This window comes from Thalassophryne amazonica, chromosome 19, assembly GCF_902500255.1.
Source record: "Thalassophryne amazonica chromosome 19, fThaAma1.1, whole genome shotgun sequence".
NCBI lineage: Eukaryota > Metazoa > Chordata > Actinopteri > Batrachoidiformes > Batrachoididae > Thalassophryne > Thalassophryne amazonica.
The window spans coordinates 30,944,158-30,970,889 of NC_047121.1; the positions used below are offsets into that span (position 1 = coordinate 30,944,158).

The 26,732-nt window shown below is 42.9% G+C and overlaps 1 protein-coding gene across 1 annotated transcript in view; it reads right to left on the reverse strand.

The window, feature by feature from the left end:
- Positions 1-26,732, reverse strand: part of LOC117531882 (papilin-like) — a 110,660-nt gene that overhangs the window by 10,025 nt on the left and 73,903 nt on the right. The window contains exons 14-26 of the mRNA XM_034195074.1: positions 18,251-18,427; positions 17,991-18,141; positions 12,343-12,405; positions 8,190-8,388; positions 7,654-7,738; positions 6,898-7,024; positions 5,815-6,283; positions 4,209-4,367; positions 3,967-4,094; positions 2,844-2,901; positions 2,578-2,724; positions 2,360-2,487; positions 775-883 (exon numbers count right to left, since the gene is read on the reverse strand). Coding sequence (XP_034050965.1) covers positions 775-883; positions 2,360-2,487; positions 2,578-2,724; positions 2,844-2,901; positions 3,967-4,094; positions 4,209-4,367; positions 5,815-6,283; positions 6,898-7,024; positions 7,654-7,738; positions 8,190-8,388; positions 12,343-12,405; positions 17,991-18,141; positions 18,251-18,427 — 2,000 coding nt within the window. The remainder of the gene's footprint in view (positions 1-774; positions 884-2,359; positions 2,488-2,577; positions 2,725-2,843; positions 2,902-3,966; positions 4,095-4,208; positions 4,368-5,814; positions 6,284-6,897; positions 7,025-7,653; positions 7,739-8,189; positions 8,389-12,342; positions 12,406-17,990; positions 18,142-18,250; positions 18,428-26,732) is intronic.

A 26,732-nucleotide genomic window follows, 5' to 3' on the forward strand; every position in this document is an offset into this window, starting at 1 on the left:
TTGCAATATTTCACTTTGTTAAAATGACAGTTAACATTAATATAAATAAACCATCTGGAATTAGTTTGGTTTTAAAATCAAACCATAAGTCAAAACCTGCTTTGCTTTTCAAGACTTCTGCCTCACATCAGGGGGTCTGTATGCTGTCAAGGAAAATGACTATTTTTTTGTTTGTAGCAGCCAGGCTCCTTCTGCTGGGGCTGCTTTGAGCTCAGACAGCTTCTCACAGCTGCCTGTCTGTTGCAAAACACAACAGAGCAGAACTAAAGTGTGATTTTAGGGTTTACAAATGTTTTTGACCGTTCGGCTTTACTTACTCTGCCAGCAAATAATTAACAAATCTAAATTCAGCAGAAGCTAATTGGATCGATGATGGTTTTTGAAGTTATCTGAAAAGCTAATCCGATAACAAAAAAGTTAGCTTCAATAATTAGTGGTTGGCGGATTAGCGGAACTGTGCCCACCACTGGATATACCCTATGTGGAATAATGTGTTAATACTAGGTCCCATATTTGGCTGTAGAATCTGAGTACAGTGTAAGTAACACGAGGTGGTAACATGTTTGTTCTAATGTTTTATACTCCTATTAAACTATTTAATTAATAATTTATTTCAGGAGATATCACATCTTTTTATGAAAAAAAAAACAATATCGCGGGTCCTTCTGTAAACTTTGGGATGCTAATAAAAGAAGAAGTGAGTAAGTGAATTTCCAATGTAATTAATGTAGTATTTTGTAAATCATGCTGATAATTGCACTGAAGGTTAGTTACCTTGACCAGCCCACATTGACATTGTCTCCTGACACCACACAGGGCAGCGTGGCTGTGCTGCCTGCAGACACCTGGATGTTATTTGGTGCTGTCGTGATCTTCAGGTCTGCTGAACAAATTAGGAACTGATAAATAAAGAGAACTTTATTTTATTTTACAAAGTATATTAAATAAGGTAATAAATCTTTTTTATATTTATACAAATATTATTGCTTTGTAGTTTCACATCCCAGTGAATGTTGTTTTCCATTCGGCTACTCCCGTTTTGCTCAGGGTCGCCACAGAGGATACAGCCAGATCCACATTGTAAAGCGGTTGAATGTGAGTAAATTCACCCAAAAGAATTCACTTTGAAAAGGTTAATACATAGTGAATTAAAGCTAAATAAATTATTTTACATTCATTAGTTTCTATATGCACTTACTCCAGTGAAGGGTAATGGGGGTGGAGCCTGTCACAGCAGTCATACGGCGTGAGGCCAGGTACACCCTGGACAGGGTGCCAGTCTATCACAGGGCATTATTTGACATTAATACACTTATTGTTTTTAAATGTGAAAATTAATATATTTCATATTCAGAATGTTTGTGGGGTTTGTTTTTTGCATATTATTGTATATTCAAAGTAACTCAACCATTCATGAGCTCAGCGAAGGAAATAAGGACCTTCAATTGACATATATTGGCCTCTACTGGTGAGTAGGAAGAATTACAACATCTAATCTGGCAAATCCGTGCATGGCTCCATGCCGTTACATTAAGAGCAAATGATACAGTGAATAATATTAACAATAATGTAATTTTAACACTGAAAACATTCAAGAAAATTACAACTATAGAGACAATTTTATTCTTTGCATTGCACAATGGTATTATTGTGTTTTAGTTGATAAGTGTTTATTCTTATGAACATTAAAAACAAATACTAGAAAGACAGTATGAATAAAAACATGTTATGTCCCATTCCTATTTGTACCATTCTGAACCCGTGCAGCTTCTTGCACTCACTTTCCAGTTCATGCCTTTTAACTTTCAGGGGTTGGGGTTTAGGGGGGACAGGTTGGGCCTGTCACCAGAGACGCTCCCCTAATTTGTGTGTGATGGATTAAAAGGGGGGTTGGACAATTGAGACTGTGTTGTGGGTTTCCAGGTTGTGGTAAAGATTAGTTGAAACTGAGTGTAGTGTACGCAATGTGAGTGTAGATTGTGATCACAGGTGATCTGGCAATTTGAGTGATGTCAAGGCAAATAAAAAATCATGGATGACAATTATTCATAATAAAGTTTGCAAAGTCATAAAAATTACGACATTTCTTTGGACAAACAACAAAATGGGAGAGGGCCATGAGATGCTTATGAAAACAGGACAAAGGTAAGATAAACTGAAGTGTTGGGAGGTCAGAAACTGTGAAGAATTTGGTTTAAAGTATCAGAAACCTTCTTTTCTGACATCAATTGTGTTTAAATAATTTGGCAGGAGTTAAATCTAAAATCCAGTCCTTGCTTGGTGTGAAGGATTATTAAAGCCAGAAAGAGTTCCACAAGTTGTGATCCTCACCGATAACAACGAAACAAATCTAAATTACCTTGGACTTTGAGTTGCAGTTGCTTCTGCTCCACCTGCTGGTAAGCAGAGGCAGTGCAAGTGTACACACCAGAGTCTTTTGACCTCAGTTGCCGGATGATCAGGGTCCCATCTAGATGCTGGGTGATCCTGCAACACAGGAGTCAGTCAGATCCAATCAAATCTCTGAACCCCATGTTAAAGGACAGTTCAAACAAAGCTTCGATATTAATTGTGCACCTGGAGTCATTAAGGGCGTGTCCATTTTTCGTCCACTCTATTTTGACAGACTGAAGAGCTGAGTGAGGGACGATGGTGCAAGACAGTCTGGCAGTTTGTCTGGACCGCATTTCCACAACAGATGATCCTGATCGCTCTATGCTGAACCTGGGATGAGAACATGAATCTCTCAGTTTGTGACATTGGCTCTTTGCTGACCAACAACACATCTTTTGGAAGAGACAAGTTGCCAAGACAGCACCGCCAAAACATTGTGCCATTCTTACCGTGACACTGGACTATCTCCTGGTAGTGGTGTGGATGGAACCATCGGAGATGATCCATCTATACACACAGACAACACACAGACACACACACACACACACACACACACACACACACACACTGGATTTTAAATTGTGTCTACTATGTCTGGCTCCAATTAACTCATGAGACTGGGGGTCTAAGTTGTTGTCAGGACGCTCAGATTTTTAAAGATACAATCTACAATTTATTGAAAGACCTACAGTGGGAATGAATCTGTGTTTTTGTTATTATTAATATTGCTACTTTTAGGAACATTTTTATTAATTATCATGCAGAAATGGCAATATGCTCAAAATTTATCCAGTGTGTAAAATTTGGAATTTTTGACCATGCGGATAAAAACTGCAACAAGACTGTATAATGCATTGAGAAACTGAGTTTCCAAGCATGATGTTCAAGGATCAGAGGGTATTGCTACACTAGCCTTGAGTATCCAGCCCCTCTTTTTGAACTCCACCCACTTACAAGAGGGGCTGTATCCAAATACGTTTGTCAGTTGTAAAGCAGTCAGGGCACCATGTCGGTGGAAATCTAACCAATGACGCATTGCTGACTGGTTGACATTATTTTGAGAAATAAGTAAATAAAATAAGTAATTTAACAGCAATAAAGCTGGATGTAATTTTGTGATATACCACAGAAATCAAGGTACTTTATAGGAACTCCATTTCAAGGTGAAGTGTATTTTGTCAAATTTTTTAAAAAGCAAATGGGAATACATCTCATTCCAACCTCAAAGAGCTCCAGCTGTAAATATGTAACAAGAAAATTAGTTAAGTGAGCATTTCCATATCTGTTTAGAAAAGTTCATTTTCTTCAAATATTTTACACAAACACTGACTCGCACCATTATTTGGTAGAACCAAATAAACTGCCTGTTGACTATACAGGTTATTTAAGAACCAACGCTGGTGACATATTTTCACATCAGTCTACATACACAACTTGCTTTATCGTATTTATAGTTCTTTTTATTTCAACTACATTGAGGAACCAGTGAAGAACACAAGAGAACCAGACTGGGAACCACTGTTCTAATTTCACTGAATACATTCAAGTTATTGTACTGGTGTATTTCTTTACCTGAGACAGACAGGTAAATGTAGCGGTGGTCTCTCTCCCGTGCATTCGTGGCCACACACAAAAACCACCCAGAATCTGACTTAATGACAGGACCAACGAACAAGGAACCATTAGGCTGCTGGTGATGCCTAAAAAAACAGAAATTAAGCATTAGAAAAGCATTCTAAATGGAAAGCAAAATAAAAAAAAACACATATGACAGGCTAAATGAAAAGTCCAGCAGCTGTGTGTGTTATACTGGCCTGTGAGTGGAAAGAGCGACGCCATCTCGTCCCCACTCCACTGTGACTGTGGAGGACGGAGGTGGACTGACTCGGCAGGGCAGCACGACTGTTTGTCCAACTACAGCCTCCACTGTGGACGGGTCCGTCTTATCAATGGAAACTCCAGACAACGTCAAACTGAGGGAGAAGGAGAGGATACAAGGAAGGAACATAGGAATGGAGAACAGGGATGAAACGAAGAAAGGAGACACAGGATGAAAGGAAAGACAGAAGCAAAGAAGAAAGGAAAGAAGGAAGGAAAAGTGGAAGAAAAAAGTAAAAGTGGGGAAAAAAAGGAAGGAAGGAAGGAAAGAAGCAAAAATAAACAAGGAAGGAAGAGGCAGAGGGAAGAACAGCCAAAAGTAAGAAAGGAAGGAACGATAGAAAGAAGGAAAATAAGGAAGGACAGAAGAAAAAGGGATCAAAGGAAGAAAGGAAGGAAGGAACAAAATAACAAAGGAGGTAAATGGGGAAGGATGGACAGATGTAAGGAACAAAATAAAGGAGGAAAAGAAGGAAAGATAGAAGGTTAAAGAAAAAAGAAAGAGAAACAAAGAAAGAAGAAAAACATGTAAAGAAAGAAAGAAAGAAAAGAAACACAAGAAAAACATGTAAAGAAGGTTAAAAGGAAAAGAGGGAACAAAGACAATGAAAGAATGAAGGACAGAAGAAAGGAACCACAACGAATTATAGAAGGAAAAGAGGGAGGAGATGTACAAGAAAGAAAACAACAAAGGAACCAAAAAATGAGGAACGAGAAGGGCAAACAGATGGAAGGAAAGAAAAAAGAAAGGAAGGAGAAAATGATGGAAGAGAAGAACAAAGAAATCAGAAGGAGGAAGAAAAGAGTCACTTTATGCTTTACTGGTGGCACTTCTGTTAGCGGTCACCAAAGCAAGCATAAAGATGAGATCACCAAGAAGACAGAAACCAGCAGTGGCACAGAAGGGCCCATGCATCAAGAAGAAAACCTTCACCTTCACCCACAAAGCTCCTGACCGTGAGGGTTACACAGGATCCACATCAGCATTACGGAGAAAAAAGGTGTCTCACGAGCCACTTCATATGCGAAACTTGAGTTTGCAATTATTTCCCAAAGACAGATGTGAGACAGACACTGTTTAGTGACAACATACGAGGACAGATGAAGCACCAAAGCAGGACCTTTATTAGTTCAGTATGATGACATGATGATGACAACACACGTGTGGCAGTGACATAATGAGGTAGAAGACACCAAAAACACACAAAGACAAACAGTAAAAATTCCAAGAAGCAGCGACACGTATCCGTCTGGCGTCGCCCAGAGGTGTATTCAATGTTAGAGGGAGAAAAGAGGCGTGAGAGCGACAGTCTGTTGAACAGTGCGGTGACAGCTGAGATTTCACACATATAACACAACAAAGATGCAGGTGTAAATAAAAAGTGTGTTGCTTAGTGAATGCACAACACATGGAATGGGCACCAATGCTGTGATCTGGTGCAGGGCTAAAAAAGGCAGTTCATTGCATCATCTGGCCAGTGAGGGCGGGGCTGCCAGAGGGAGAGCACCTTATTGCCACACCCCGTGTCCACTTGGTCTTACCTAGCCGCTGGACCGCTGTACTGAGAAGCAGCGGCAGAGGAAGGTCGACGTGCATGCAGATAGACTCTTCCTCTGTGAGCCTGCGTGGCAGCACTTGTCGCCTGCCTGCCACTGTGGGCAGAGCCACTCTGAACAATAAAAATCCTCCCCATGCTGCGATCTCGCCCTGTTGGTGACCCTGCAGAGGTGGAGCCTCCCGTTCTGGACCTCCCTCCATTTGCAGTGCCTCCAACAGATGGGGTTCTTCCAGGAGCAGCTCCTCTAGGAGGTGCTTCTCCAGCCGGTACGGGGGCAGGCACCTGGCAGGCCCTCTGGCACTCTGCTCGGGTCATGAAGTTGTTGCTGTTGCCATGGCAGCCTCCATACCAGAAGTGTGCACACTTGGCAGTGATGACGTCATAATGATAACGAGACGTCCAGATGGCACAGGTGCCGGCAGCACGAGGCAAAGAGCAGATTGAACGCTCAACTGTAGCAGAGGAGAAGAACAGGTATTAGCAGAGGTGGGACAAAGTCACCATCAAGTCACTCTCAAGTCATGAATCAGCAAGTCCCGAGTCAAATCGCAAGTCATAATTAAAACCAATTGTTTGCAAGCCAACTTGAGACTTGACTTGGGACTTGCAGATTGATGACTTGAGAATGACTTGACAGTGACTTCGTCCCACCTCTGGGTAATAGAATTCAAAATTCAACATTTTTCAAAATGTCCAGTTCTGCTACTTTACCGCCATTGACTTAAAATCTAAACAATCCATATTATCAAATTTCTTTAAACCTAAAACTAGTTACCCAATGTCTTAAAAGCAGGATGTGAAGCATGAGCAATGTTAATTTTGTTCTTATTTCTATCCTTATTTTATAGTTTGAGGATTTTTAATGCAAAAAAAAAATGGATGGATGGATGTTCTCCCAGTTGGTCAAAAGCAAATGACCCCATTATCATATGCTCAAAAGCAATAACCGCTTACTTTAGGTACATGATTTTGTCAGAAGGTGTATAAAACCATCATAAATGTCATATATGCAGCCCAGAAATGACAAATAACATGATTTGACTTGACATTTGCTGTAGTGTCTTACTGTAGTTGGGGGGGTTGGGGCAACCTTCTCCATTGGGTCCTCCTGCTGGTGTGGTGCGGTCATAACAGCACCCATAGGTGGTCATACGGCACTGCACCGCATTCTCAGTGGGAAGAGAAGGAGCAGCCTGAAGGGGGGTTAAAATACACATTATACCTGGGTACATGTGAAATATTAACTCCATACATTTTGATTCTTTTTGATTTTTTTAAGATCTCATCTATCTTTAAAGCAAGATGCATCTGTGTGTGTATATGGCTCGCATATCTCTCTGACTGTTAGTCAGACCGACCTTAGCTTTTGGATATGCCTTGTGCATGGCACGATGATATGCATCCTTTATTATGAAAATTTTGGAGATTAATTTTCAAACCCTTTATTTTGAAGTCATCATCATTATTGGCACAAGACAGAACATTCACGGGGAGAGACGGAAGAAATACATTAAAGAAATAAATAATATACAAACACTCTGAGAGATATGTGAGCCACAGACATAGAGACAAACACACAGGTGCTTCTTGCTTTTTTATCACAAGGCTGTTGTCATGCACCAGCTTTGACAAATATCGTTAACACTTTTCTACAGGAATACATACATATTTCCTACGTGCACTGCACTAGTCTTATTTAAAAAGAAAAATTTGATGTGGCCACATCAGTAAATTTTCACCAGTGTGTCCCACAGTGAATGTTGAAGAAGACACACTAATCAACAAACAGAAGAAGTGAAACACCTCATGTATGTTTGCTTACAGTGGATGAGGGGGCCACATACTGCTGGCAGCCCTCTTGGTCGGGTCCCTGAGCAGCTGTCACACCGTCTTGGCAGCAACCATAGCTGAAGAACAAGAAGGCAGGGGTTGTAAACAACAAAACATTTAATACGAGTTTTATTTCAATGCAGGACAAATTAACTCGCATACAGACTTTGACTCCAACCCCCCACCCCATAATGTTTATTGAAATGTGACCCAGAATGTAGTTTACAATATGCCTTTCTTTAAAAAAATTGTCTGTGGATCACTGGTGGTCCGTGAGCAACCCCTAGTGGTCTGTGGATATACTGGTAAAATATCACATTATAAATTAATATCATATTCAAAATAAAAAGTGTTTCTCACACTGTTTAAAAATTGCTCTTGACCATTGTAAATATACTGTTGGAGTGCTCAGCAAACCTTTTGTTTTTGGATATTTGTGGAATTCGGTGGTCCGTGAGATTGTTTTTTTATTGGTTAAGTGGTCTGTGGTCTGCAGAAGGTTTGAGAAACGCTGTTCTAGATGGTTACCTGGTCTGTATGCAAGATGGTTGGACAGGTGAAGAAGTTGAGCTTTGTGTACAGCCCAGGCCCTGAGGTCCCCCAGCTGCCGTGCTTCCATCTGGACAACAGCCGTACTGGGACTGGCTGCAGTGGAGGTCAAGCACAAAACTGGGAGGGTCAGGATCTGTGTTTGTCTGGGTGGGATCTGCACTCTCTGGCCTGTGGACTGAAATTAAACTTCAGGTCAGGTCTAGAAGGATACAATGGTGATGCCTGTTGCTCCATCCACCACCTCACAGAACCTCTTTAGATCCCAAATGTCAACCACATAGGCATACTTGTGGTCCATACCCTACTTCACCTCCTGAATAGATGGTTGAATACATGATATGTGGGAATCCCCTTGGCCTTTTCTAATTGCCGAGGTCCTCAGCTCTGAGGTACTTGCTCAGCTAAGCATGTCACATGACTGTAGTGTCATAATTGAAGTCCACTCACATTAAGCCTGGGACCCACAAAATAATGAAGGATGAATAATGAGACACGCAGCATGTTTTCTTTGCTATGAGAGGGTTTCTTCAACTATCGTGGGAGAATAGTGGCTCTGAGTGGCTCTTAAGCCCCTTTCACACCTGAGCTGCTTCCAGTTGCGTCGTGTGTCGTCATGACGACGCCGCGTGGGAGCAACTCAGTGCCAAGACGATGCAACTCAATGCCACAACAGCACAAGGGGCGCAAAGGATGAAGCAAATCGGAGGCCAAAAATTAAACATGTTTCATTTTTGTTTGCATCCTGTGCTCGACGCAGAAATAAAGTGGTTTCAGCGCAAGTCAGAGCAACAGGACGGTACTCAGCGTGACTGGAAGCCACACACTCACAAGACAATGTTACCCAACGCCAATTTATGATTCCTGCTGTGTTCCATTGTTCCCGCAGCATAAATCATGCAGGATTGTTTTTATACCGTGTACACAATGCAGTAAAACTACATGCTCAAAAAAGAGCACAGAAAAAAAAAATGCTGATTGCAGCAGCTGCTCCTCCTTGCTCCTGCTCCTTTGTGACAGAAGACTCTCACAAAAGTGTTTAAATAAAATCCATAAGTCGTGCTCACAGAGTGAGTGCCAGAAACAGCACGTCCACTGTTGTGAAAGTGTAGTGACACGGACCCACAACAGGGGGCGCAAATGAACGGCCAATAGATGAGCCAAAAAGTAACAATTTAATGTTGTGAAATGTGCACAACGAATATACAGACAATCTCAGAATATAATTACAGTCAATCCACAAAGGTGACGTGTGGGCAGGCTCGAGGATAGAAGACGTCTGTCCTGAGAAGAGCCGGAACCACACGATTTCCGCCGCCACAGAACCTGGTGAATACTGGAGCCGCCAAGTCCCGAATTCCCAGGTGATCACCGTCCCCGACTGTCGGATCTGGTACTGCTGGCGAGAACAAAGACAGTCAAGTGTGGGTGTGTGTACACCCAGTAACAACAACGGTGGGAATGCCACCTCCACCTCTCACTCAAAATGCTGATGTATTTACAGTAGTCCCTCAGAGGAAAAGAGTGCCGCCCTGCACTCACTCAGCCTCCACAGGAAGAGGGACCGGTACTCCTGCAAACACTCACAATATACAGCTTAAGATAAACACAAATGGCTGATGATATTACCTCCAATGAAGTATGATATCTCGGCGATGAGGTGGAGATGACGTCTGGGTTTTATGGAGTGAGATGATGAAGAATGAGTGACAGCTGTCAGGAAGTAATGAGTAACAGCTGTCACTCCCGGCTGTGTCCGTGGCGGCAGCGCCCTCTCGTGCCTGAAGCCCGCACTTCAGGCAGGGCGCCCTCTGGTTGTGGGCCAGCAGTACCTCCTCTTCTGGCGGCCCACACAACATCCACATCCAGTAAAAAGACTGGACATCTCCAGTCCACTCACGGACGATTCGTTCACGCGCGCACATGTGAACAATTAAAAGAAAAAAAAAACTGTCTGGCTGCTGCAGTTAGTTCCTTGTTCTCCCCTCAAACTCTCTCATCACTGTGTTTAAAAAGAACAAAAAAGGATATAAGTCCTGCTCACAGACTGATTGCCAGAGACAGGACATGTCCACATCAAGTATAACTCCAGACATCTCCACATTTACTCATGGACGGTTTGTTCGCACGCGCGCATCTCACGGTCAAAGGAGGAAAGATAAACTACAACAGAACTCAGAGCGCAGACCCACAGACCTGCACAAGAATATAAATTAGAAGAGAAATTAGAGTGCACCGTCTGGCTGCAGCCAAACTGTGCACCTGTGCAGAGAACCTGCAGGCTGCGTCCTCACCTCCTCTCGACCCCCTACTGCGTGCACCTGATGCAGAAATTCCTGCGTCGTCATGACGCAACAGGAAGCAACTCAAAGTGGACCCGGTGTGAAAGGGGCTTTAGAGGCAATATCTTCAGTTAACGAGGCTCCTCTCTGAGCGTGGCGCTAATTTGAAGATGTTCAAAATTTAGTAACAACAGCATGGGGCAGTTTGTGTACGAGGTTTTAGAGGCATGTGCGTGGTGCTTATGAGGCTGCTAAAAGCCTGCTGCTGTGAATCTGTGAATTGAAAACCCACACTTTAAAGGGACCAGGTGTGGGAGGGCTGGAGGTTTGGACCAAACTCATGCCTAAAAGTGCGCCAACAATGCGTTATCATGGGCTATCACGGCACTACGTGTCTTAGTGTGGCAGATGCGAGCCATTTGTGGCTCTAATGACAGGTCGGTCGTGGCTCACTAGAGGCTGCTACATGACACATGCGGGGTACAGAGAGGCACGTAGAGGCACCTTCATTGCGGATACGTGATTGATGAAAACGTGGGTCATTCTTCGAATAATCGCTGACACACCCATGAGTGGTTCATTATTCATGGATTATTATACGATGGGACCCAGGCTTTAGGCGTAATGGGTCTGGGTCTCCCCCAGTAACGACTCAACGACTCATTTAACACTAAGTAAGTAAGTTCAGAAGGAACAGGACCCAAAGAACTTAGACTTTCATCCTCCTGTACAAATGCTGGCACCAAAAAAAAAAACAGTGTTGCTGCAGAGAAAAGTGAATCACTAAACATTCTGAAAGTTCCACACTTTCAAAGAAACAGTCACACTGCTAATTCCTGAGCCCAGGAAGGCATTAAAATCTTCTGATGCCTGACTCAGCTTCTTCTAACCTCCAACCAGGACATCCACTGAGTCCACAAAGATGTCTGCAAAGTCAAGGCCGGTGAACCTATCTTTACCAAAAAAAGGACAGAGACTGCATAACTCCTTAACCATATCCAACACTCAATCCATGCATACATGGACAAGAGTAGGAGCCAGAACACAACCTTGACAGACCCCAGTGAAGTAGTCTTTTATTTTTAATACAAAGTATACAACACAAGGAAAACCAAAAAGGCATAAATAGTTTGAGAAAAATGTACAAAATAGATAACCCTAAGTTGTTTTAGATTAATGTCTCAAAGGAAAATTAAGGGAAAAAAGCTGAGCAGGAAGGTTAAACAAAAAACAAACAAAAACTGAGCAGGAAGATTAAAAAACTGACCAAAAGCATCAAGCTGTTTGATAAGGCAAAATACTGAATCAAATAATGGTAAATTGCCTTTGAGAAGCATCATTCTCTCTCTCAAAAAAAAGAAAGAAAAAAAGTGAATGACTGAACACACACACACACACACACACACACACACACACACACACACACACACACACACACACACACACACACACACACACAAGCACACGTACACACACACACGGCCTCAAAACTGAAAATCCTGTCTGCTGAAATACTGAAGAATGCAAGAACACGCCAGAAAGACCACAGCCAGCATTTCAGCACTTGTACACTTCAGTGCTTCAGAAATATTTTAATCAGAATCACGACCGTGAACACCCAAAAACATGTCAATCAGCCCTGGATAATTAGTGTTGGGACACGAGGTGGGCGGGGCTGGGAAGGGTGACAGGAGTTACAGTATGTCAGCAGAGGAGAAGGACGTGTAGGAAAACCACAAGAAAAAAATCAAGGGGCAATTAAATACAGCAATGCTTTGTTTCAACTGATCCAAATTAAGGACTTTACACCACAACCAAACACTGTATTATAAGTGAACTGAAAGACCAACCTGTGTCATGGTCGGGCACATGGAAACCACTTTGTCCTCGTTGATCCTGAACGCTTGGAACCACTGCAACCACAGAACCATAAGCAGCACCATAAATAATATAAGCATACAAACTGTTATGTTACAGATACATACGTATACCCTAGTGAATCATTTAAAATGTGATAACATATATCCAGAAGAAGGTACCATATGTCGGTTACAGTATGACACGTATATGTTAGCTACCACTGCTAAGTTACCAGGAAATGGCAGCCATGTTTACATAATGTATGTTACTACACAAAGTAATCAAACTACTTTTAAATTTACTTAGGTATATAACATACAGTACGCCTTGATAATGTCTTGAATGATCTTGAGATGACCAAGGCATTAAACCCTCAAGGCCAAGACTAAAGCATCCAAGATGCCAAAAACTGAGCATCAAGACACTACAACACTGGGTCATGCAGTATGTGTGTTTCTGTGAATGTTATTCCGATCTTAAGAACCAGTGAAAATGCTGGTGTCTAGTGTTTATACACGCTAATGAAAAGCTTTGTTACAAACTGAAACTTCAGCCAAAAACATCACAATTTTCCTACTGATCAGATCTCAGTAACCGCTGAAGATCATCATCATCATCATCAATTTTATTTATATAGCGCCAAATCACAACAAACAGTTGCCCCAAGGCGCTTTATATTGTAAGGCAAGGCCATAGAATAATTACGTAAAAACCCCAACGGTCAAAACGACCCCCTGTGAGCAAGCACTTGGCGACAGTGGGAAGGAAAAACTCCCTTTTAACAGGAAGAAACCTCCAGCAGAACCAGGCTCAGGGAGGGGCAGTCTTCTGCTGGGACTGGTTGGGGCTGAGGGAGAGAACCAAGAAAAAGACATGCTGTGGAGGGGAGCAGAGATCAATCACTAATGATTAATGCAGAGTGGTGCATACAGAGCAAAAAGAGAAAGAAACACTCAGTGCATCATGGGAACCCCCCAGCAGTCTAAGTCTATAGCAGCATAACTAAGGATGGTTCAGGGTCACCTGATCCAGTCCTAACTATAAGCTTTAGCAAAAAGGAAAGTTTTAAGCCTAATCTTAAAAGTAGAGAGGGTGTCTGTCTCCCTGATCTGAATTGGGAGCTGGTTCCACAGGAGAGGAGCCTGAAAGCTGAAGGCTCTGCCTCCCATTCTACTCTTACAAACCCTAGGAACTACAAGTAAGCCTGCAGTCTGAGAGCGAAGCGCTCTATTGGGGTGATATGGTACTATGAGGTCCCTAAGATAAGATGGGACCTGATTATTCAAAACCTTATAAGTAAGAAGAAGAATTTTAAATTCTATTCTAGAATTAACAGGAAGCCAATGAAGAGAGGCCAATATGGGTGACATATGCTCTCTCCTTCTAGTCCCCGTTAGTACTCTAGCTGCAGCATTTTGAATTAACTGAAGGCTTTTCAGGGAACTTTTAGGACAACCTGATAATAATGAATTACAATAGTCCAGCCTAGAGGAAATAAATGCATGAATTAGTTTTTCAGCATCACTCTGAGACAAGACCTTTCTAATTTTAGAGATATTGCGTAAATGCAAAAAAGCAGTCCTACATATTTGTTTAATATGCGCTTTGAATGACATATCCTGATCAAAATGACTCCAAGATTTCTCACAGTATTACTAGAGGTCAGGGGTAATGCCATCCAGAGTAAGGATCTGGTTAGACACCATGTTTCTAAGATTTGTGGGGCCAAGTACAATAACTTCAGTTTTATCTGAGTTTAAAAGCAGGAAATTAGAGGTCATCCATGTCTTTATGTCTGTAAGACAATCCTGCAGTTTAGCTAAGTGGTGTGGTGTCCTCTGGCTTCATGGATAGATAAAGCTGGGTATCATCTGCGTAACAATGAAAATTTAAGCAATGCCGTCTAATAATACTGCCTAAGGGAAGCATGTATAAGTGAATAAAATTGGTCCTAGCACAGAACCTTGGGAACTCCATAATTAACCCTTAGTCTGTGAAGAAGATTCCCCATTTACATGAACAAATTGTAATCTATTAGATAAATATGATTCAACCACCGCAGCGCAGTGCCTTTAATACCTATGGCATGCTCTAATCTCTGTAATAAAATTTTATGGTCAACAGTATCAAAAGCAGCACTGAGGTCTAACAGAACAAGCACAGAGATGAGTCCACTGTCTGAGGCCATAAGAAGATCATTTGTAACCTTCACTAATGCTGTTTCTGTACTATGATGAATTCTAAACCTGACTGAAACTCTTCAAATAGACCATTCCTCTGCAGATGATCAGTTAGCTGTTTTACAACTACCCTCTTCAAGAATTTTTGAGAGAAAAGGAAGGTTAGAGATTGGCCTATAATTAGCTAAGATGCTGGGTCAAGTGATGGCTTTTTAAGTAATGGTTTAATTACTGCCACCTTAAAGCCTGTGGTACATAGCCAACTAATAAAGATAGATTGATCATATTTAAGATCGAAGCATTAAATAATGGTAGGGCTTCCTTGAGCAGCCTGGTAGGAATGGGGTCTAATAGACATGTTGATGGTTTGGGATGAAGTAACTAATGAAATAACGAGACAGAACAATCTGAGAGAAAGAGTCTAACCAAATACCGGCATCACTGAAAAGCAGCCAAAGATACGATACGTCTTTGGGATGGTTATGAGTAATTTTTTTCTCTAATAGTTAAAATTTTATTAGCAAAGAAAGTCATGAAGTCATTACTAGTTAAAGTTAAAGGAATACTCGGCTCAATAGAGCTCTGACTCTTTGTCAGCCTGGCTACAGTGCTGAAAAGAAACCTGGGGTTGTTCTTATTTTCTTCAATTAGTGATGAGTAGTAAGATGTCCTAGCTTTACGGAGGGCTTTTTTTATAGAGCAACAGACTCTTTTTCCAGGCTAAGTGAAGATCATCTAAATTAGTGAGATGCCATTTCCTCTCCAACTTACGGGTTATCTGCTTTAAGCTGCGAGTTTGTGAGTTATACCATGGAGTCAGGCACTTCTGATTTAAAGCTCTCTTTTCAGAGGAGCTACAGCATCCAAGTTGTCTTCAATGAGGATGTAAAACTATTGACGAGATACTCTATCTCACAGAGTTTAGGTAGCTACTCTGCACTGTTTTGGTATATGGCATTAGAGAACATAAAGAAGGAATCATATCCTTAAACCTAGTTACAGCACTTTCTGAAAGACTTCTAGTGTAATGAACTTATTCTCCACTGCTGGGTAGTCCATCAGAGTAAATGTAAATGTTATTAAGAATGATCAGACAGAAGGGAGTTTTCAGGAGGGAATACTGTTTAAGTCTTCAATTTCCATACCATAAGTCAGAACAAGATCTAAGATATGATTAAAGTGGTGGGTGGACTCATTTACATTTTGAGCAAAGCCAATTGAGTCTAATAATAGATTAAATGCAGTGTTTGAGGCTGTCATTCTCAGCATCTGTGTGGATGTTAAAATCGCCCACTACAATTATCTTATCTGAGCTAAGCACTAAGTCAGACAAAAGGTCTGAAAATTCACAGAGAAACTCACAGTAACGACCAGGTGGACGATAGATAATAACAAATAAAACTGGTTTTTGGGACTTCCAATTTGGATGGACAAGACTAAGAGTCAAGCTTTCAAATTAATTAAAGCTCTGTCTGGGTTTTTGATTAATTAATAAGCTGGAATGGAAGAATGCTGCTAATCCTCCGCCTCGGCCCGTGCTACGAGCATTCTGGCAGTTAGTGTGACTCGGGGGTTGTTGACTCATTTAACTAACATATTCATCCTGCTGTAACCAGGTTTCTGTAAGGCAGAATAAATCAATATGTTGATCAATTATTATCATTTACTAACAGGGACTTAGAAGAGAGAGACCTAATGTTTAATAGAGCACATTTAACTGTTTAGTCTGTGGTGGCAGTTGAAGGTGCTATATTATTTTTCTTTTTGAATTTTTATGCTTAAATAGATTTTTGCTGGTTATTGGTGGTCTGGGAGCAGGCACCGTCTCTACGGGGATGGGGTAATGAGGGGATGGCAGGGGAGAGAAGCTGCAGAGAGGTGTGTAAGACTACAACTCTGCTTCCTGGTCCCAACCCTGGATAGTCATGGTTTGGAGGATTTAAGAAAATTGGCCAGATTTCTAGAATGAGAGCTGCTCCATCCAAAGTGGGATGGATGCCGTCTCTCCTAACAAGACCAGGTTTTCCCAGAAGCTTTGCCAATTATCTATGAAGCCCACCTCATTTTTTGGACACCACTCAGACAGCCAGCAATTCAAGGAGAACATGCGGCTAACATGTCACTCCCGGTCCGATTGGGGAGGGGCCCAGAGAAAACTACAGAGTCCGACATTGTTTTTGCAAAGTTAACACCGATTCAATGTTAATTTTAGTGACCTCCGATTGGCGTAACCGGGTGTCACTTATTGCCGACTGTGAACTTACAATCTTACCAAATTTACGCTTAGGCCTTAGCCAGCAGTTTCAAATTTCCTTCACTGTCGCCTGCTCTGGCCCCACGGAAGACAACTGACTATGGTTGCTGGTGTCGATACAGAGTCGCCAATAACCAGAGTTTGATCCTTGGGGGTGGTGTCGCCGAGTGGGGAACAAACAGGTTAGAGATGTGAACGGGTTGGCGGTGTGTACCACGGGGCTTCTGTTAGGACTACGCTTCTCCTCACAGTCACCCAGTCGGCCTGCTTTCACGGCTGCTCGGGATCTGCCAGAGGGAAACCTAACGGCGGCTAGCTACCTTGGTCCGCACCGACTACAGGGCCTGGCTTAGCTATAGAATTTTCCACGGTGCGGAGCCGAGTCTCAATTCGCCCAGCCTGGCCTCCAAAGCTACGAATAAGCTTACACTTATTACAAGTACCCATTACAGCTAAAGGAGGCCGAGGATAACTAAACATTTCACACCTAGAGAAGAAAAGTGCGGGAGAGACAGGAGAAGCCACCATGCTAAACCGGCTAGAGCTAGTAGCTGCGCTAAGCTAGCGGATTCCTAAAAACACACAAAGTGAAAAATGTGTAAATAATTTAGAGGTGATTCAGCAGAGGGAGTGCTTTAGTTAAGGCACGTGAAGATTACACTGTGAAGCAAATCGTTATCTAGGTAACTAGATCATCTAACTGCGCAGATTAAACAGCTAACAGATGCAGCAAAACACCGCTGTGCTCCGGAACAGGAAGTGATACAATACCGCAGTGAGAGCCACCACCAGGAGAGGCAAGCAAGGTAGCGAGCAGATCTTGGATATAAATTACTCAAACCCTAAAGTTTTGATTTGAAATCAATTAAAGATTGTTGCTGTTCCAATGATGAGATTAAATTTAACAGAATGCAAGAATCACAGTTTGAATAATGAAATGGTTTTGAATGTGCTGTTGTACACTGTAGGGAAAGCACTGCCTGGTTTCTTATGAAAAAAAAATGAATGGACTTCAATAATATGATAATGTTAAAAAGAAATAATAAATAAAATCATACCAGTTTGCTGGTTCTGATAATGGTTGAGATTAATGCAGTTGTGAGGTCTATTGTTCCTTGGTGGGGGTGAATACGCCCGACTGAGTGCTCCTGTACTTTACTCATGCAGTTATTTGTGTCTATTAATTTGCTTTTCCTTTGCTCACCCTGTGGGCTGTCGCACGGCTGGGTGTTGCAGCGTTCCACTGTGGAGGGTTTGGGGAGGGCGGTACATTGGTCCACAGGGTACAGGTTCCTCTGCTGGTCTGTGCAGATCACCTGACGTGCTCGTGAACCAGAGCCACAGTTCTGAGAGCACTGCAGAAAAACAAAGAGAATATCACCAATCAAAAGTAAAGACAGAAACATTCACCTCTGGAGCTCACAGAGTTTATCTGTGGGTGTGCCGGTTGCTCGTCGCACTCACCAGACCCCACCCCCCAACATGCCAACTGATGCGCTTTAGGCAGGCGTGCATGTCACAGGGCCGGCTGGCGGGTGGGCGGAGCAAAGTGCTGCAGAACGTTTCCTCCAGCCTCGTGCCTCCTGAACCCACACAAGTGACGTCTCTGGTCTGTTCTCCTGAGCCACAGGTGACTGAGCACTGCAGTGACAACAACACACCTGAGCTTTAATTGGCTTAAACCACACACCCAAAACACCAAAGTCAGCTTTCTAACATTACTTCAAAATCTTCCCTTGAAAATGTGGTATTTTATTGATGTATTCAGTTACGGCTGTGCAGTTGTCAGCTGAGTAACTCACCTCACTCCACCCTGTCACTTGATATTCAGCACACGTCTGCATGTTGCATGTCTGTAAAGAGGGTGGGAGGTTTTGGCATAGGCGGCACAAATGACATCCTCCACCACACGGGGCCCCGAGGCATCAATGGGGGATGCACTGCACACTGCGTGTCTGAGACCCTCCGCCACAGGTTACTGAGCAGGAACTCCACTCCCAGTTTTCCAGCTGTAAAACCCATCAGGAAGAAAAGTGAGAGGAGTAAATAGAGAAGAGAAATACGTTTGCAAACTTTAAACCTTAATTTTAAGTTGGAAGTAGCTCAAATGGTTTTGACTTGTTTTGGGGAGAATGGGGGCTCTCTCTCCCCCACCAGGGGTCTTGTAGCAGAAAACCAGCCTTAAAAACTTCAGAGACACTGACCTGTGTTGTGTGGAAAAGAGTCTCGGGTCTTGTGACAAACACAAACTCCTTTACGGCACTACAACAACACATACACTGTCGAGACACCAGCGAGCTAGCGGCTATAAGACAAGCCAACACACACTTTATTAATCATGTTCATAATCATCACAGCCAGTGAAGAAAATAAAAAAATAAAAATGAATTAAAAATGCTGTCAGAAGAAGTGAGGAAGCTAGCAGGTTTAAAACACATAGCAGGTTTAAAACCCTCCTGAAATATTGAATAATGACACATGAAGGCTTTTTGTTGTTGTTGGTTTTACTTTGAACAATTAGCTTTGGAATATGATTCACCATTTTACAACACCACAAACTGCTAAATTAAAGCTATAGGGCCACTAAACCTTTTAAGATTTAAGGTACAAAAAGAATTTTCACTGGCACCACAATAATTTTATTTATTAGCATTTAAATAGGGGATTCATAATATGATATTACCAATATTGTTGACCCTGTTGACCCTGAATGGGGATGTTGTTGGGCGGTGGAAGGAATACTTTGAGGATCTCCTCAATTCCATCGTCACATCTTCCGAAGAGGAAGCAGAGACGTGGGACTCAGAGGCAGACTCATCCATTACCCAGGCCGAAGTCACCGAGGTGGTCAGAAAGCTCCTCGGTGGCAAGGCTCCTGGGGTGGATGAAATCCGTCCAGAGTACCTTAAGTCTCTGCATGTTGTGGGACAGTCTTGGTTGACACATCTCTGCAACAGCGCGTGGCGGTCGGGGACAGTGGGTCTGGATTGGCAGACCGGGGTGTGGTCCCTCTGTTTAAGAAGGGGGACCAGAGGGTGTGTTCCAACTACAGGGCGATCACACTCCTCAGCCTCCCCAGTAAGGTCTATTCCAGAGTTCTGGAGAGGAGAATTCGACCGATAGTCGAACCTCAGATTCAGGAGGAGCAGTGTGGTTTTCGTCCTGGTCGCGGGCAGACTGGACCAGCTTTACACCCTCCATCGGTGCTCGAGGGTTCATGGGAGTTCGCCCAACCAGTCCACATGTGTTTTATGGATCTGGAGAAGGCGTTCGACCGTGTCCCTCGAGGCGCCCTGTGGGGGGTGCTCCGGGAGTACGGGTCCTTTGCAAAGGGCTATCCCTGTACGACTGTAGCAGGAGCTTGGTCCGCGTTGCCGGTAGTAGTAAGTCAAGCCTGTTTCAGTGCACGTTGGCCTCTGCCAGGGCTGCCCTTTGTCACCGGTTCTGTTCATTACCTGTATGGACAGATTTCTAGGCACAGTCAGAGTGTAGAGGGGCCTGGTTTGGGAACCACTGATCTTGTCTCTGCTGTTTGTGGACGATGTGGTTCTGTTGGTTTCGTCAAATCAGGACCTTCAGCGTGCACTGGAACGGTTTGCAACTGAGTGTGAAGCATCCGGGATGAAAATCAGCACTTCCAAATCCGAGGCCATGGTTCTCGACTGAAAAGGTGCTTTGCCTTCTTCAGGTTGGTGGAGTGTCCTTGCCTCAAGTTGTTCACGAGAGAGGGACGGATGGAGCGTGAGATCGACAGACGGATCGGTGCAGCGTCTGCAGTGATGCGGTCTCTGTATCAGGCTGTCGTGGTGAAGAGAGAGCTGAGCAGGGGGGCAAAGCTCTCGATTTACCGATCAATCTACATTCCGACCCTCACCTATGGTCATGAGATTTGCTCATGACTGAAGGAACAAGATCGCGAGTACAAGCGGCCGAGATGAGTTTCCTCCGCAGGGTGGCTTGGTGCTCCCTTAGAGATAGGGTGAGGAGCTCGTGTCACTCGGGAGGAGATCGGAGTCGAGCCGCTGCTCCTCCAACGTCGAAAGGAGCCAGCTGAGTGTCGCGGGCATCTTTTTTGGATGCCCCTGGACGCCTTGCTGGAGCTTGGGAATGCCTCGGGGTTCCCAAGGAGGAGCTGGGGGAGGTGTATGTGATCGGAAGGTCTGGGCAGCTTTGCTTGAGCTACTGCCCCCGCGACCCAAAGCGAAAGAAAATGGATGGATGGATGAATATTACCAATATGATCAAATTTCACATTGTCTAGAAAAAATGAATAAAACAGTTCCCCCCGACGGGAAAAACATCAAAAGAACAGATGGCTTTGAACTACGTACAACAGCGACAGTTGAGACCCACAGAGTCTGGCAGTGACATCATAGATCACGTGGGGGGTTCCCCAGACTTGCGCAAAGCATTATGGGAAGCACGTGGTGGCAGCCAATCAGAGTAGAGAGGTACAGTTACGCATGCTGGCTCATCTCTTTCTGGCTCCTCCAACAGCATTGTGAAAACTCTCCAAAACCGCTGCATTTGTGTGAATCTAAAGATGTTTCTCACATATTATGTAAAAGCTAGTGAGAAATAAATATTTCTAAAATGAAAAATGCTGTTTTTGTAACCTGATAACACCTCTGGAGTGATTTACAAGACATTTCATGGACATCAGAGTCACGGCCTTGCATCAGGTAACTTCCAGTCTTTCAAAAGCTCATGCATGTTCACACAAATACACATCCTCCTGTAGATGTGTTAAAAAGAAAATAAAATATTTGATATGGAATTCTCTCCAGATAAATATGCTCTCTTGAGTAAAATGAGCTGTATTTTACAATTCTATATTCTAGTGCTTCGATTTCAGGAGAAACTAACGTTTGTCAGTTTAGTGAAATTTGGGTGGCCCTCTAGCTTTAAGCAAATGACACCAATAAAAAATTCTTCACAAAGTAACTCAATGAAGTATTTGCTTCATAAAATGATTCACTGTTCAAAGAACTTGAAATTCTCAATGAAACAGCGGTGTCAGAAAATTATTCACATATTCAAATTGCTCAAAATATTCAAAGAAAGAAATTATTTATAAATGATTTAATGTTTTGAGACTATCAAAAGGCTGTGATAGCAGCACCTAGTGGACAGTCACACACATAAATCAATTTCAGGTTGTAGTCATTTCTTAATATCAGCAAAAGCTGATGTCAATTATTTCTAGGAAAAAACAAAACAAAACATGCAGTAGCACTTTTCTGCAGAAGCATCAATGAACACAGATTGTGTGCGTGTGGTCAAATTGTGTGCGCGTCTGAGACAGAGTCTCTTCACCCAAAGCAATCAAATGGTTTAATGGGATTATTAACAATCAGATGATAAAAGTAAAACCTCTTAAATCATTCTAAAGTCAGTTTTAAGCAGAATCTAGGCCATTTTAAGCAGAAACTTAGCAAAATTCCGTGACACTTTGAAATGACCGACACGCAGTGAACGCATCAGTTAGCAGCTCATTTAGCCGCGGCGCTCTGATTGCTTCTGTCACCTTTTATGATGAAATAATGCTGAATTTATGTGGAAATGATTGTTGTACAAACGCTTCAGATATCTGTTGCTGAGACAGATGATGACTGGGGTGCAGTTTGAAGCAGAAACAAGATGTTAATCCGTGAACTGTGCCATCAGGGGGGACCGATTCTTAGGGGGATCGTTCGGTGTGAGCCACCGGTTCAAACCCCACCCCTGCCACATTTCTCCATATAATGTGGAGTTGTGTCAAGAAGAGCATTCGGCGTAAAGAAAAAAAAAACTTGTGCCAAATCAACATGCAGATCCACCTTGGATCTGCTGTGGCAACCTGAGTGAAAACAAGGGAGCAGCCGTAGGGACTTACATTTTTTCCACCTCTTCACAATATGTCACATTCAGTAAACATGCACTGTGCAGAAAACCAGCACTAATGTGGATTACACTAATCGACTAAACACAGTTAAACCCCCTGTCCACATGCCTCCCGTTAGGTTGCGGTTGGCTTATCGATAGAAAAAATTCCAAAACGGCAAACTCACGGGATAACCCCACAGCAATCCATCTGGAAGCATACATGGTCATCCTTGAGCACGTCACCCACCATCTAGAGCAGGGGTGGGCAACTTGTTCCAGAAAGGGCAAAGAGCGTGCAGGTTTTCTTTGCAGCCACTGACTCCACCAGGTCATTTCACTGATTAGTATCACTTTGAGCAGATGGAATCAGTTAATCAGTGATTTCACTGATTAGTATCACTTTGAGCAGATGGAATCAGTTAATCAGTGATTTCATTGATTAGTACTTTGAGCAGATGGAATCAGTTAATCAGTAAAATCACCTGGTGGCAGTGGCTGCAAAGAAAATCTGCACCCTCTTCAACCTTTCTAGAACAAGTTGCCCACCCCGATCTAGAGTGTCTGGATCACCGGGATAATTGGGAACAAAATTTTGGATGGTTCGAAACTGCGACATTGATAGAAATCATTGGGAAACCAACCGGGTTACCAGCAAGCTCATGGCAGCTTAACTGGCTGTCTGCAATGGTCCCAGAAACCGTGCTGCAAGCTGACGGCATTAGACTTGTGCCAAACACTGATGCAGATCTGAGAGCAGATGACCAAAAATATCCCATCTCGCGTTAGGTGTTACCTGTGGCAAGGTCACTGTCAGATTCAGCTCCGCCCATTTTTGTGCTTCAGAGTGCAATTTGCCTCCTGAGTTTCTACCTGAAGCCCACCTGGAAACTGATCGGAACATGTGACACTAGGGTTTAGTACTATTCCTAAGGGGTCATACTGTGCATTTTTTTGTGTTTTACACACCATACACACACACACACATTATATATATATATATATATATATATATATATATTATATATATATATAGATATATATATATATAATATATATATATAGATATAATTTTGGCCTGAAATGGTCATATGTCAAAAAAAAAAAAAAAAAAAAACACATCTGGCCCCGTTTGCTCTGTGAAACAACCCACTGAGCTGATCTCTGCTCTGTAGGAAATGAAGAACCTCATTTGTTACAGACATGAAAATTAAGTTCTTTAAAACAGACCATCTCAATGTCTATAACATATTTTTGTCTAGAAATGCATAATATGACCTCCTTAAAGCAAGTGTATTGTTGTAAAAAGTAAATCATCACCAGTCAGTAGGGCCATCAATCAGAGACCTTAAGAAAATCTGAATGAAAGGCAGGAAGCAGTTGAAAAGAGATCTCTGAGCTGTGTCATGCTACTAATGATTTGTTTTACTACGGATACTAATACTACAGTCAAGCACATCCGATGGGGGAGAGTATGTGCAAAAACAGTATTATTTCATTGTTTATTAATTAGTGGTTGAATTGTTTAACAGTTACATTTTCTGTTCTCATTAGCTCCGTAAGTTTTGGTTACACACGAGATGATGCCTCTTAAGTATTTATATATTATCATATTTAAAGAAAATATGTTCAAATACAGGGGTACACATTAAGTGTTTTCACATATTACTGTAAGCTGCAAAAATACAAAGAACCTGCTTATAATTGGATCTTTCACTACGTTTCTACAGCACAGATCCATCCGATGCAGAGAGTCAACATGGCTTACAATATTCCTCAAATTCACCCATTCTCACACACACTAATGTCCATGTACTGGCATGCAAAATGCTCAACTGCACACCAGGAGCACTTGGAGAATAAGGACCTTGCCCAAGGTAGTTGCTTGTCTGATGGTAAAGTACAACAAGGAGCCTCTGGTCACAAGCCCATTGCTCTGGCCACTATAAATGAATGTTGGTTGGATTTTATTCAATCTTAAAAGCATTCTGATTCTATCCAAACTGGACAATTACTACAGTGCATCCACAGTGCTTCATTTTTCCACATTTGTTCTCACAAAATTGTACTCACAACACCCCATAATGACAACATGAAAGAAGTTTTTTTTTATTATTATTGCAAATTTATTAAAAATAAAAAAAACCCTAAGAAATCACATGAGTATTCACACCCTTTGCTCATACTTTGTTGATGCACTTTTGGCAGCAATTGCAGCCTCAAGTCTTCTTGAATATGATGCCACAAACTTGGTGCACCTATCTTTGGGCAGTTTTGCCCATTCCTCTTGCAGCACCTCTCAAGCTCCATCAGGTTGGATGGGGAGTGTGAGTGCACAGCCATTTTCAGATCTCCCCAGAGATGTTCATCGGATTCAGGTCTGGGTTCTGCCTGGGCCACTCAAGGATATTCACAGAGTTGTCCTGAAGCCACTCCTTTGATATCTTGGCTGTATGCTCAGGGTCTTGTCCTGCTGAAGCTGCACCGTCACCCCAGTCTGAGGTCAAGAGCGCTCTGGAGCAGGTTTTCATCTAGAATGTCTCTGTACATTGCTGCATTCATCTTTCCCTCAATCCTGACTAGTCTCCCAGTTCCTGCAGCTGAAAAACATCCACACAGCATGATGCTGCCATCACCACGCTTCACTATAGAGATGGTGCCTGGTTTCCTCTAAAACATGACGCCTGGCATTCACACCAAAGAGTTCAATCTTTGTCTCATTAGACCAGAAAATTTGTTTCTCATGGTCTGAGACTCCTTCAGGTGCCTTTTGGCAACTCCAGGTGGGCTGCCATGTGCCTTTTACTCAGGAGTGGCTTCTGTCTGGCCACTCTAGCCATACAGGCCTGATTGGTGGATTGCTGCAGAGATGTTGCCCTTCTGGAAGGTTTCTCCTCTCTCCACAGATGAATGCTGGATCTCTGAATGACCAACGTGTTCTTGGTCACTCCGTGATTAGGCCCTTCTCCCCCGATCGGTCAGTTTAGATGAGCAGCCAGCTCCAGGACGAGTCCTGGTGGATCCGAACTTTTTCCATTTAAAAATTAACCCCGTAACGCTTATTGTCGCATATATGCTACAAAATTTGACTCAAAGATGCAACATACCAAATTGACCCAGTATGCCTGTTGTCGCAAATTTGCAACTACCAGTATTATTATTATAACAGTATAACATAAATTATTAACAAAATACCAAAATTACTATTATTTTTTGTGAACAAAGTGTAATTAATAATCTGCAACATTATTTACCATCTACTTAAGGCAAAAAACCACACACAAAACATTTTTATATACAGCTAGATAAATGCAGGCGTAAGGGGTTAAGGAGGCCACTGTGCTCATTGTGTTGTGTGGGCCGCTGAAGAGGAGGTACTGCTGGCCCACCACAGCCAGAGGGCCCCGTGTGGCTACAGCTCCCCCTGCTGACGAAGCTATGTACCGAGCAGGGCCAAAATGAAATCAAATGACAGACAAAGGAGGCTGGCCCGCGGGGAGTGTTTTTTCTGTGGATCTAGTGGTCACATACAGAGGGACTGTCCCAAACGGTCAAACTACAACGCCCGTCCTTAGACACTGGGCTAAGGGTGGGCCATAACACCACACGGGGGAACCTTAGTGAGGATTTAGCCCTTCACGCCCCAGCACTTGTAGACAGGGGGTCGGAAGGGAATCTGCTGGACAGCAGATGGGCAAAGGAAGTAGGGCTCCCTCTGGTGGCTCTGCCTTCCCCTGTGAAGGTACGGGCACTAGATGGCACTCTTCTTCCATTAATCACACACCAGACACAGCCAGTGACTTTGGTGGTGTCTGGGAATCACAGGGAGAGATTGTGTTTTATGTAACACCTTCTACCTCCCGAGTGATTTTGGGTTTTCCTTGGGTGTTGAAACACAATCCCCGGATTTATTGGCCGTCTGGGATTGTGACGCAGTGGAGCGAAACCTGCCACCGGGAGTGTTTAGGATCCTCGGTTCCACCCAGTGAGACAGCTAAGGAGGAGGTCAAAGCCCCCCCCAATCTGACGGCGGTGCCAAGTGAGTACCACGATCTTGCTGACATCTTCAGCAAAGATCTGGCAC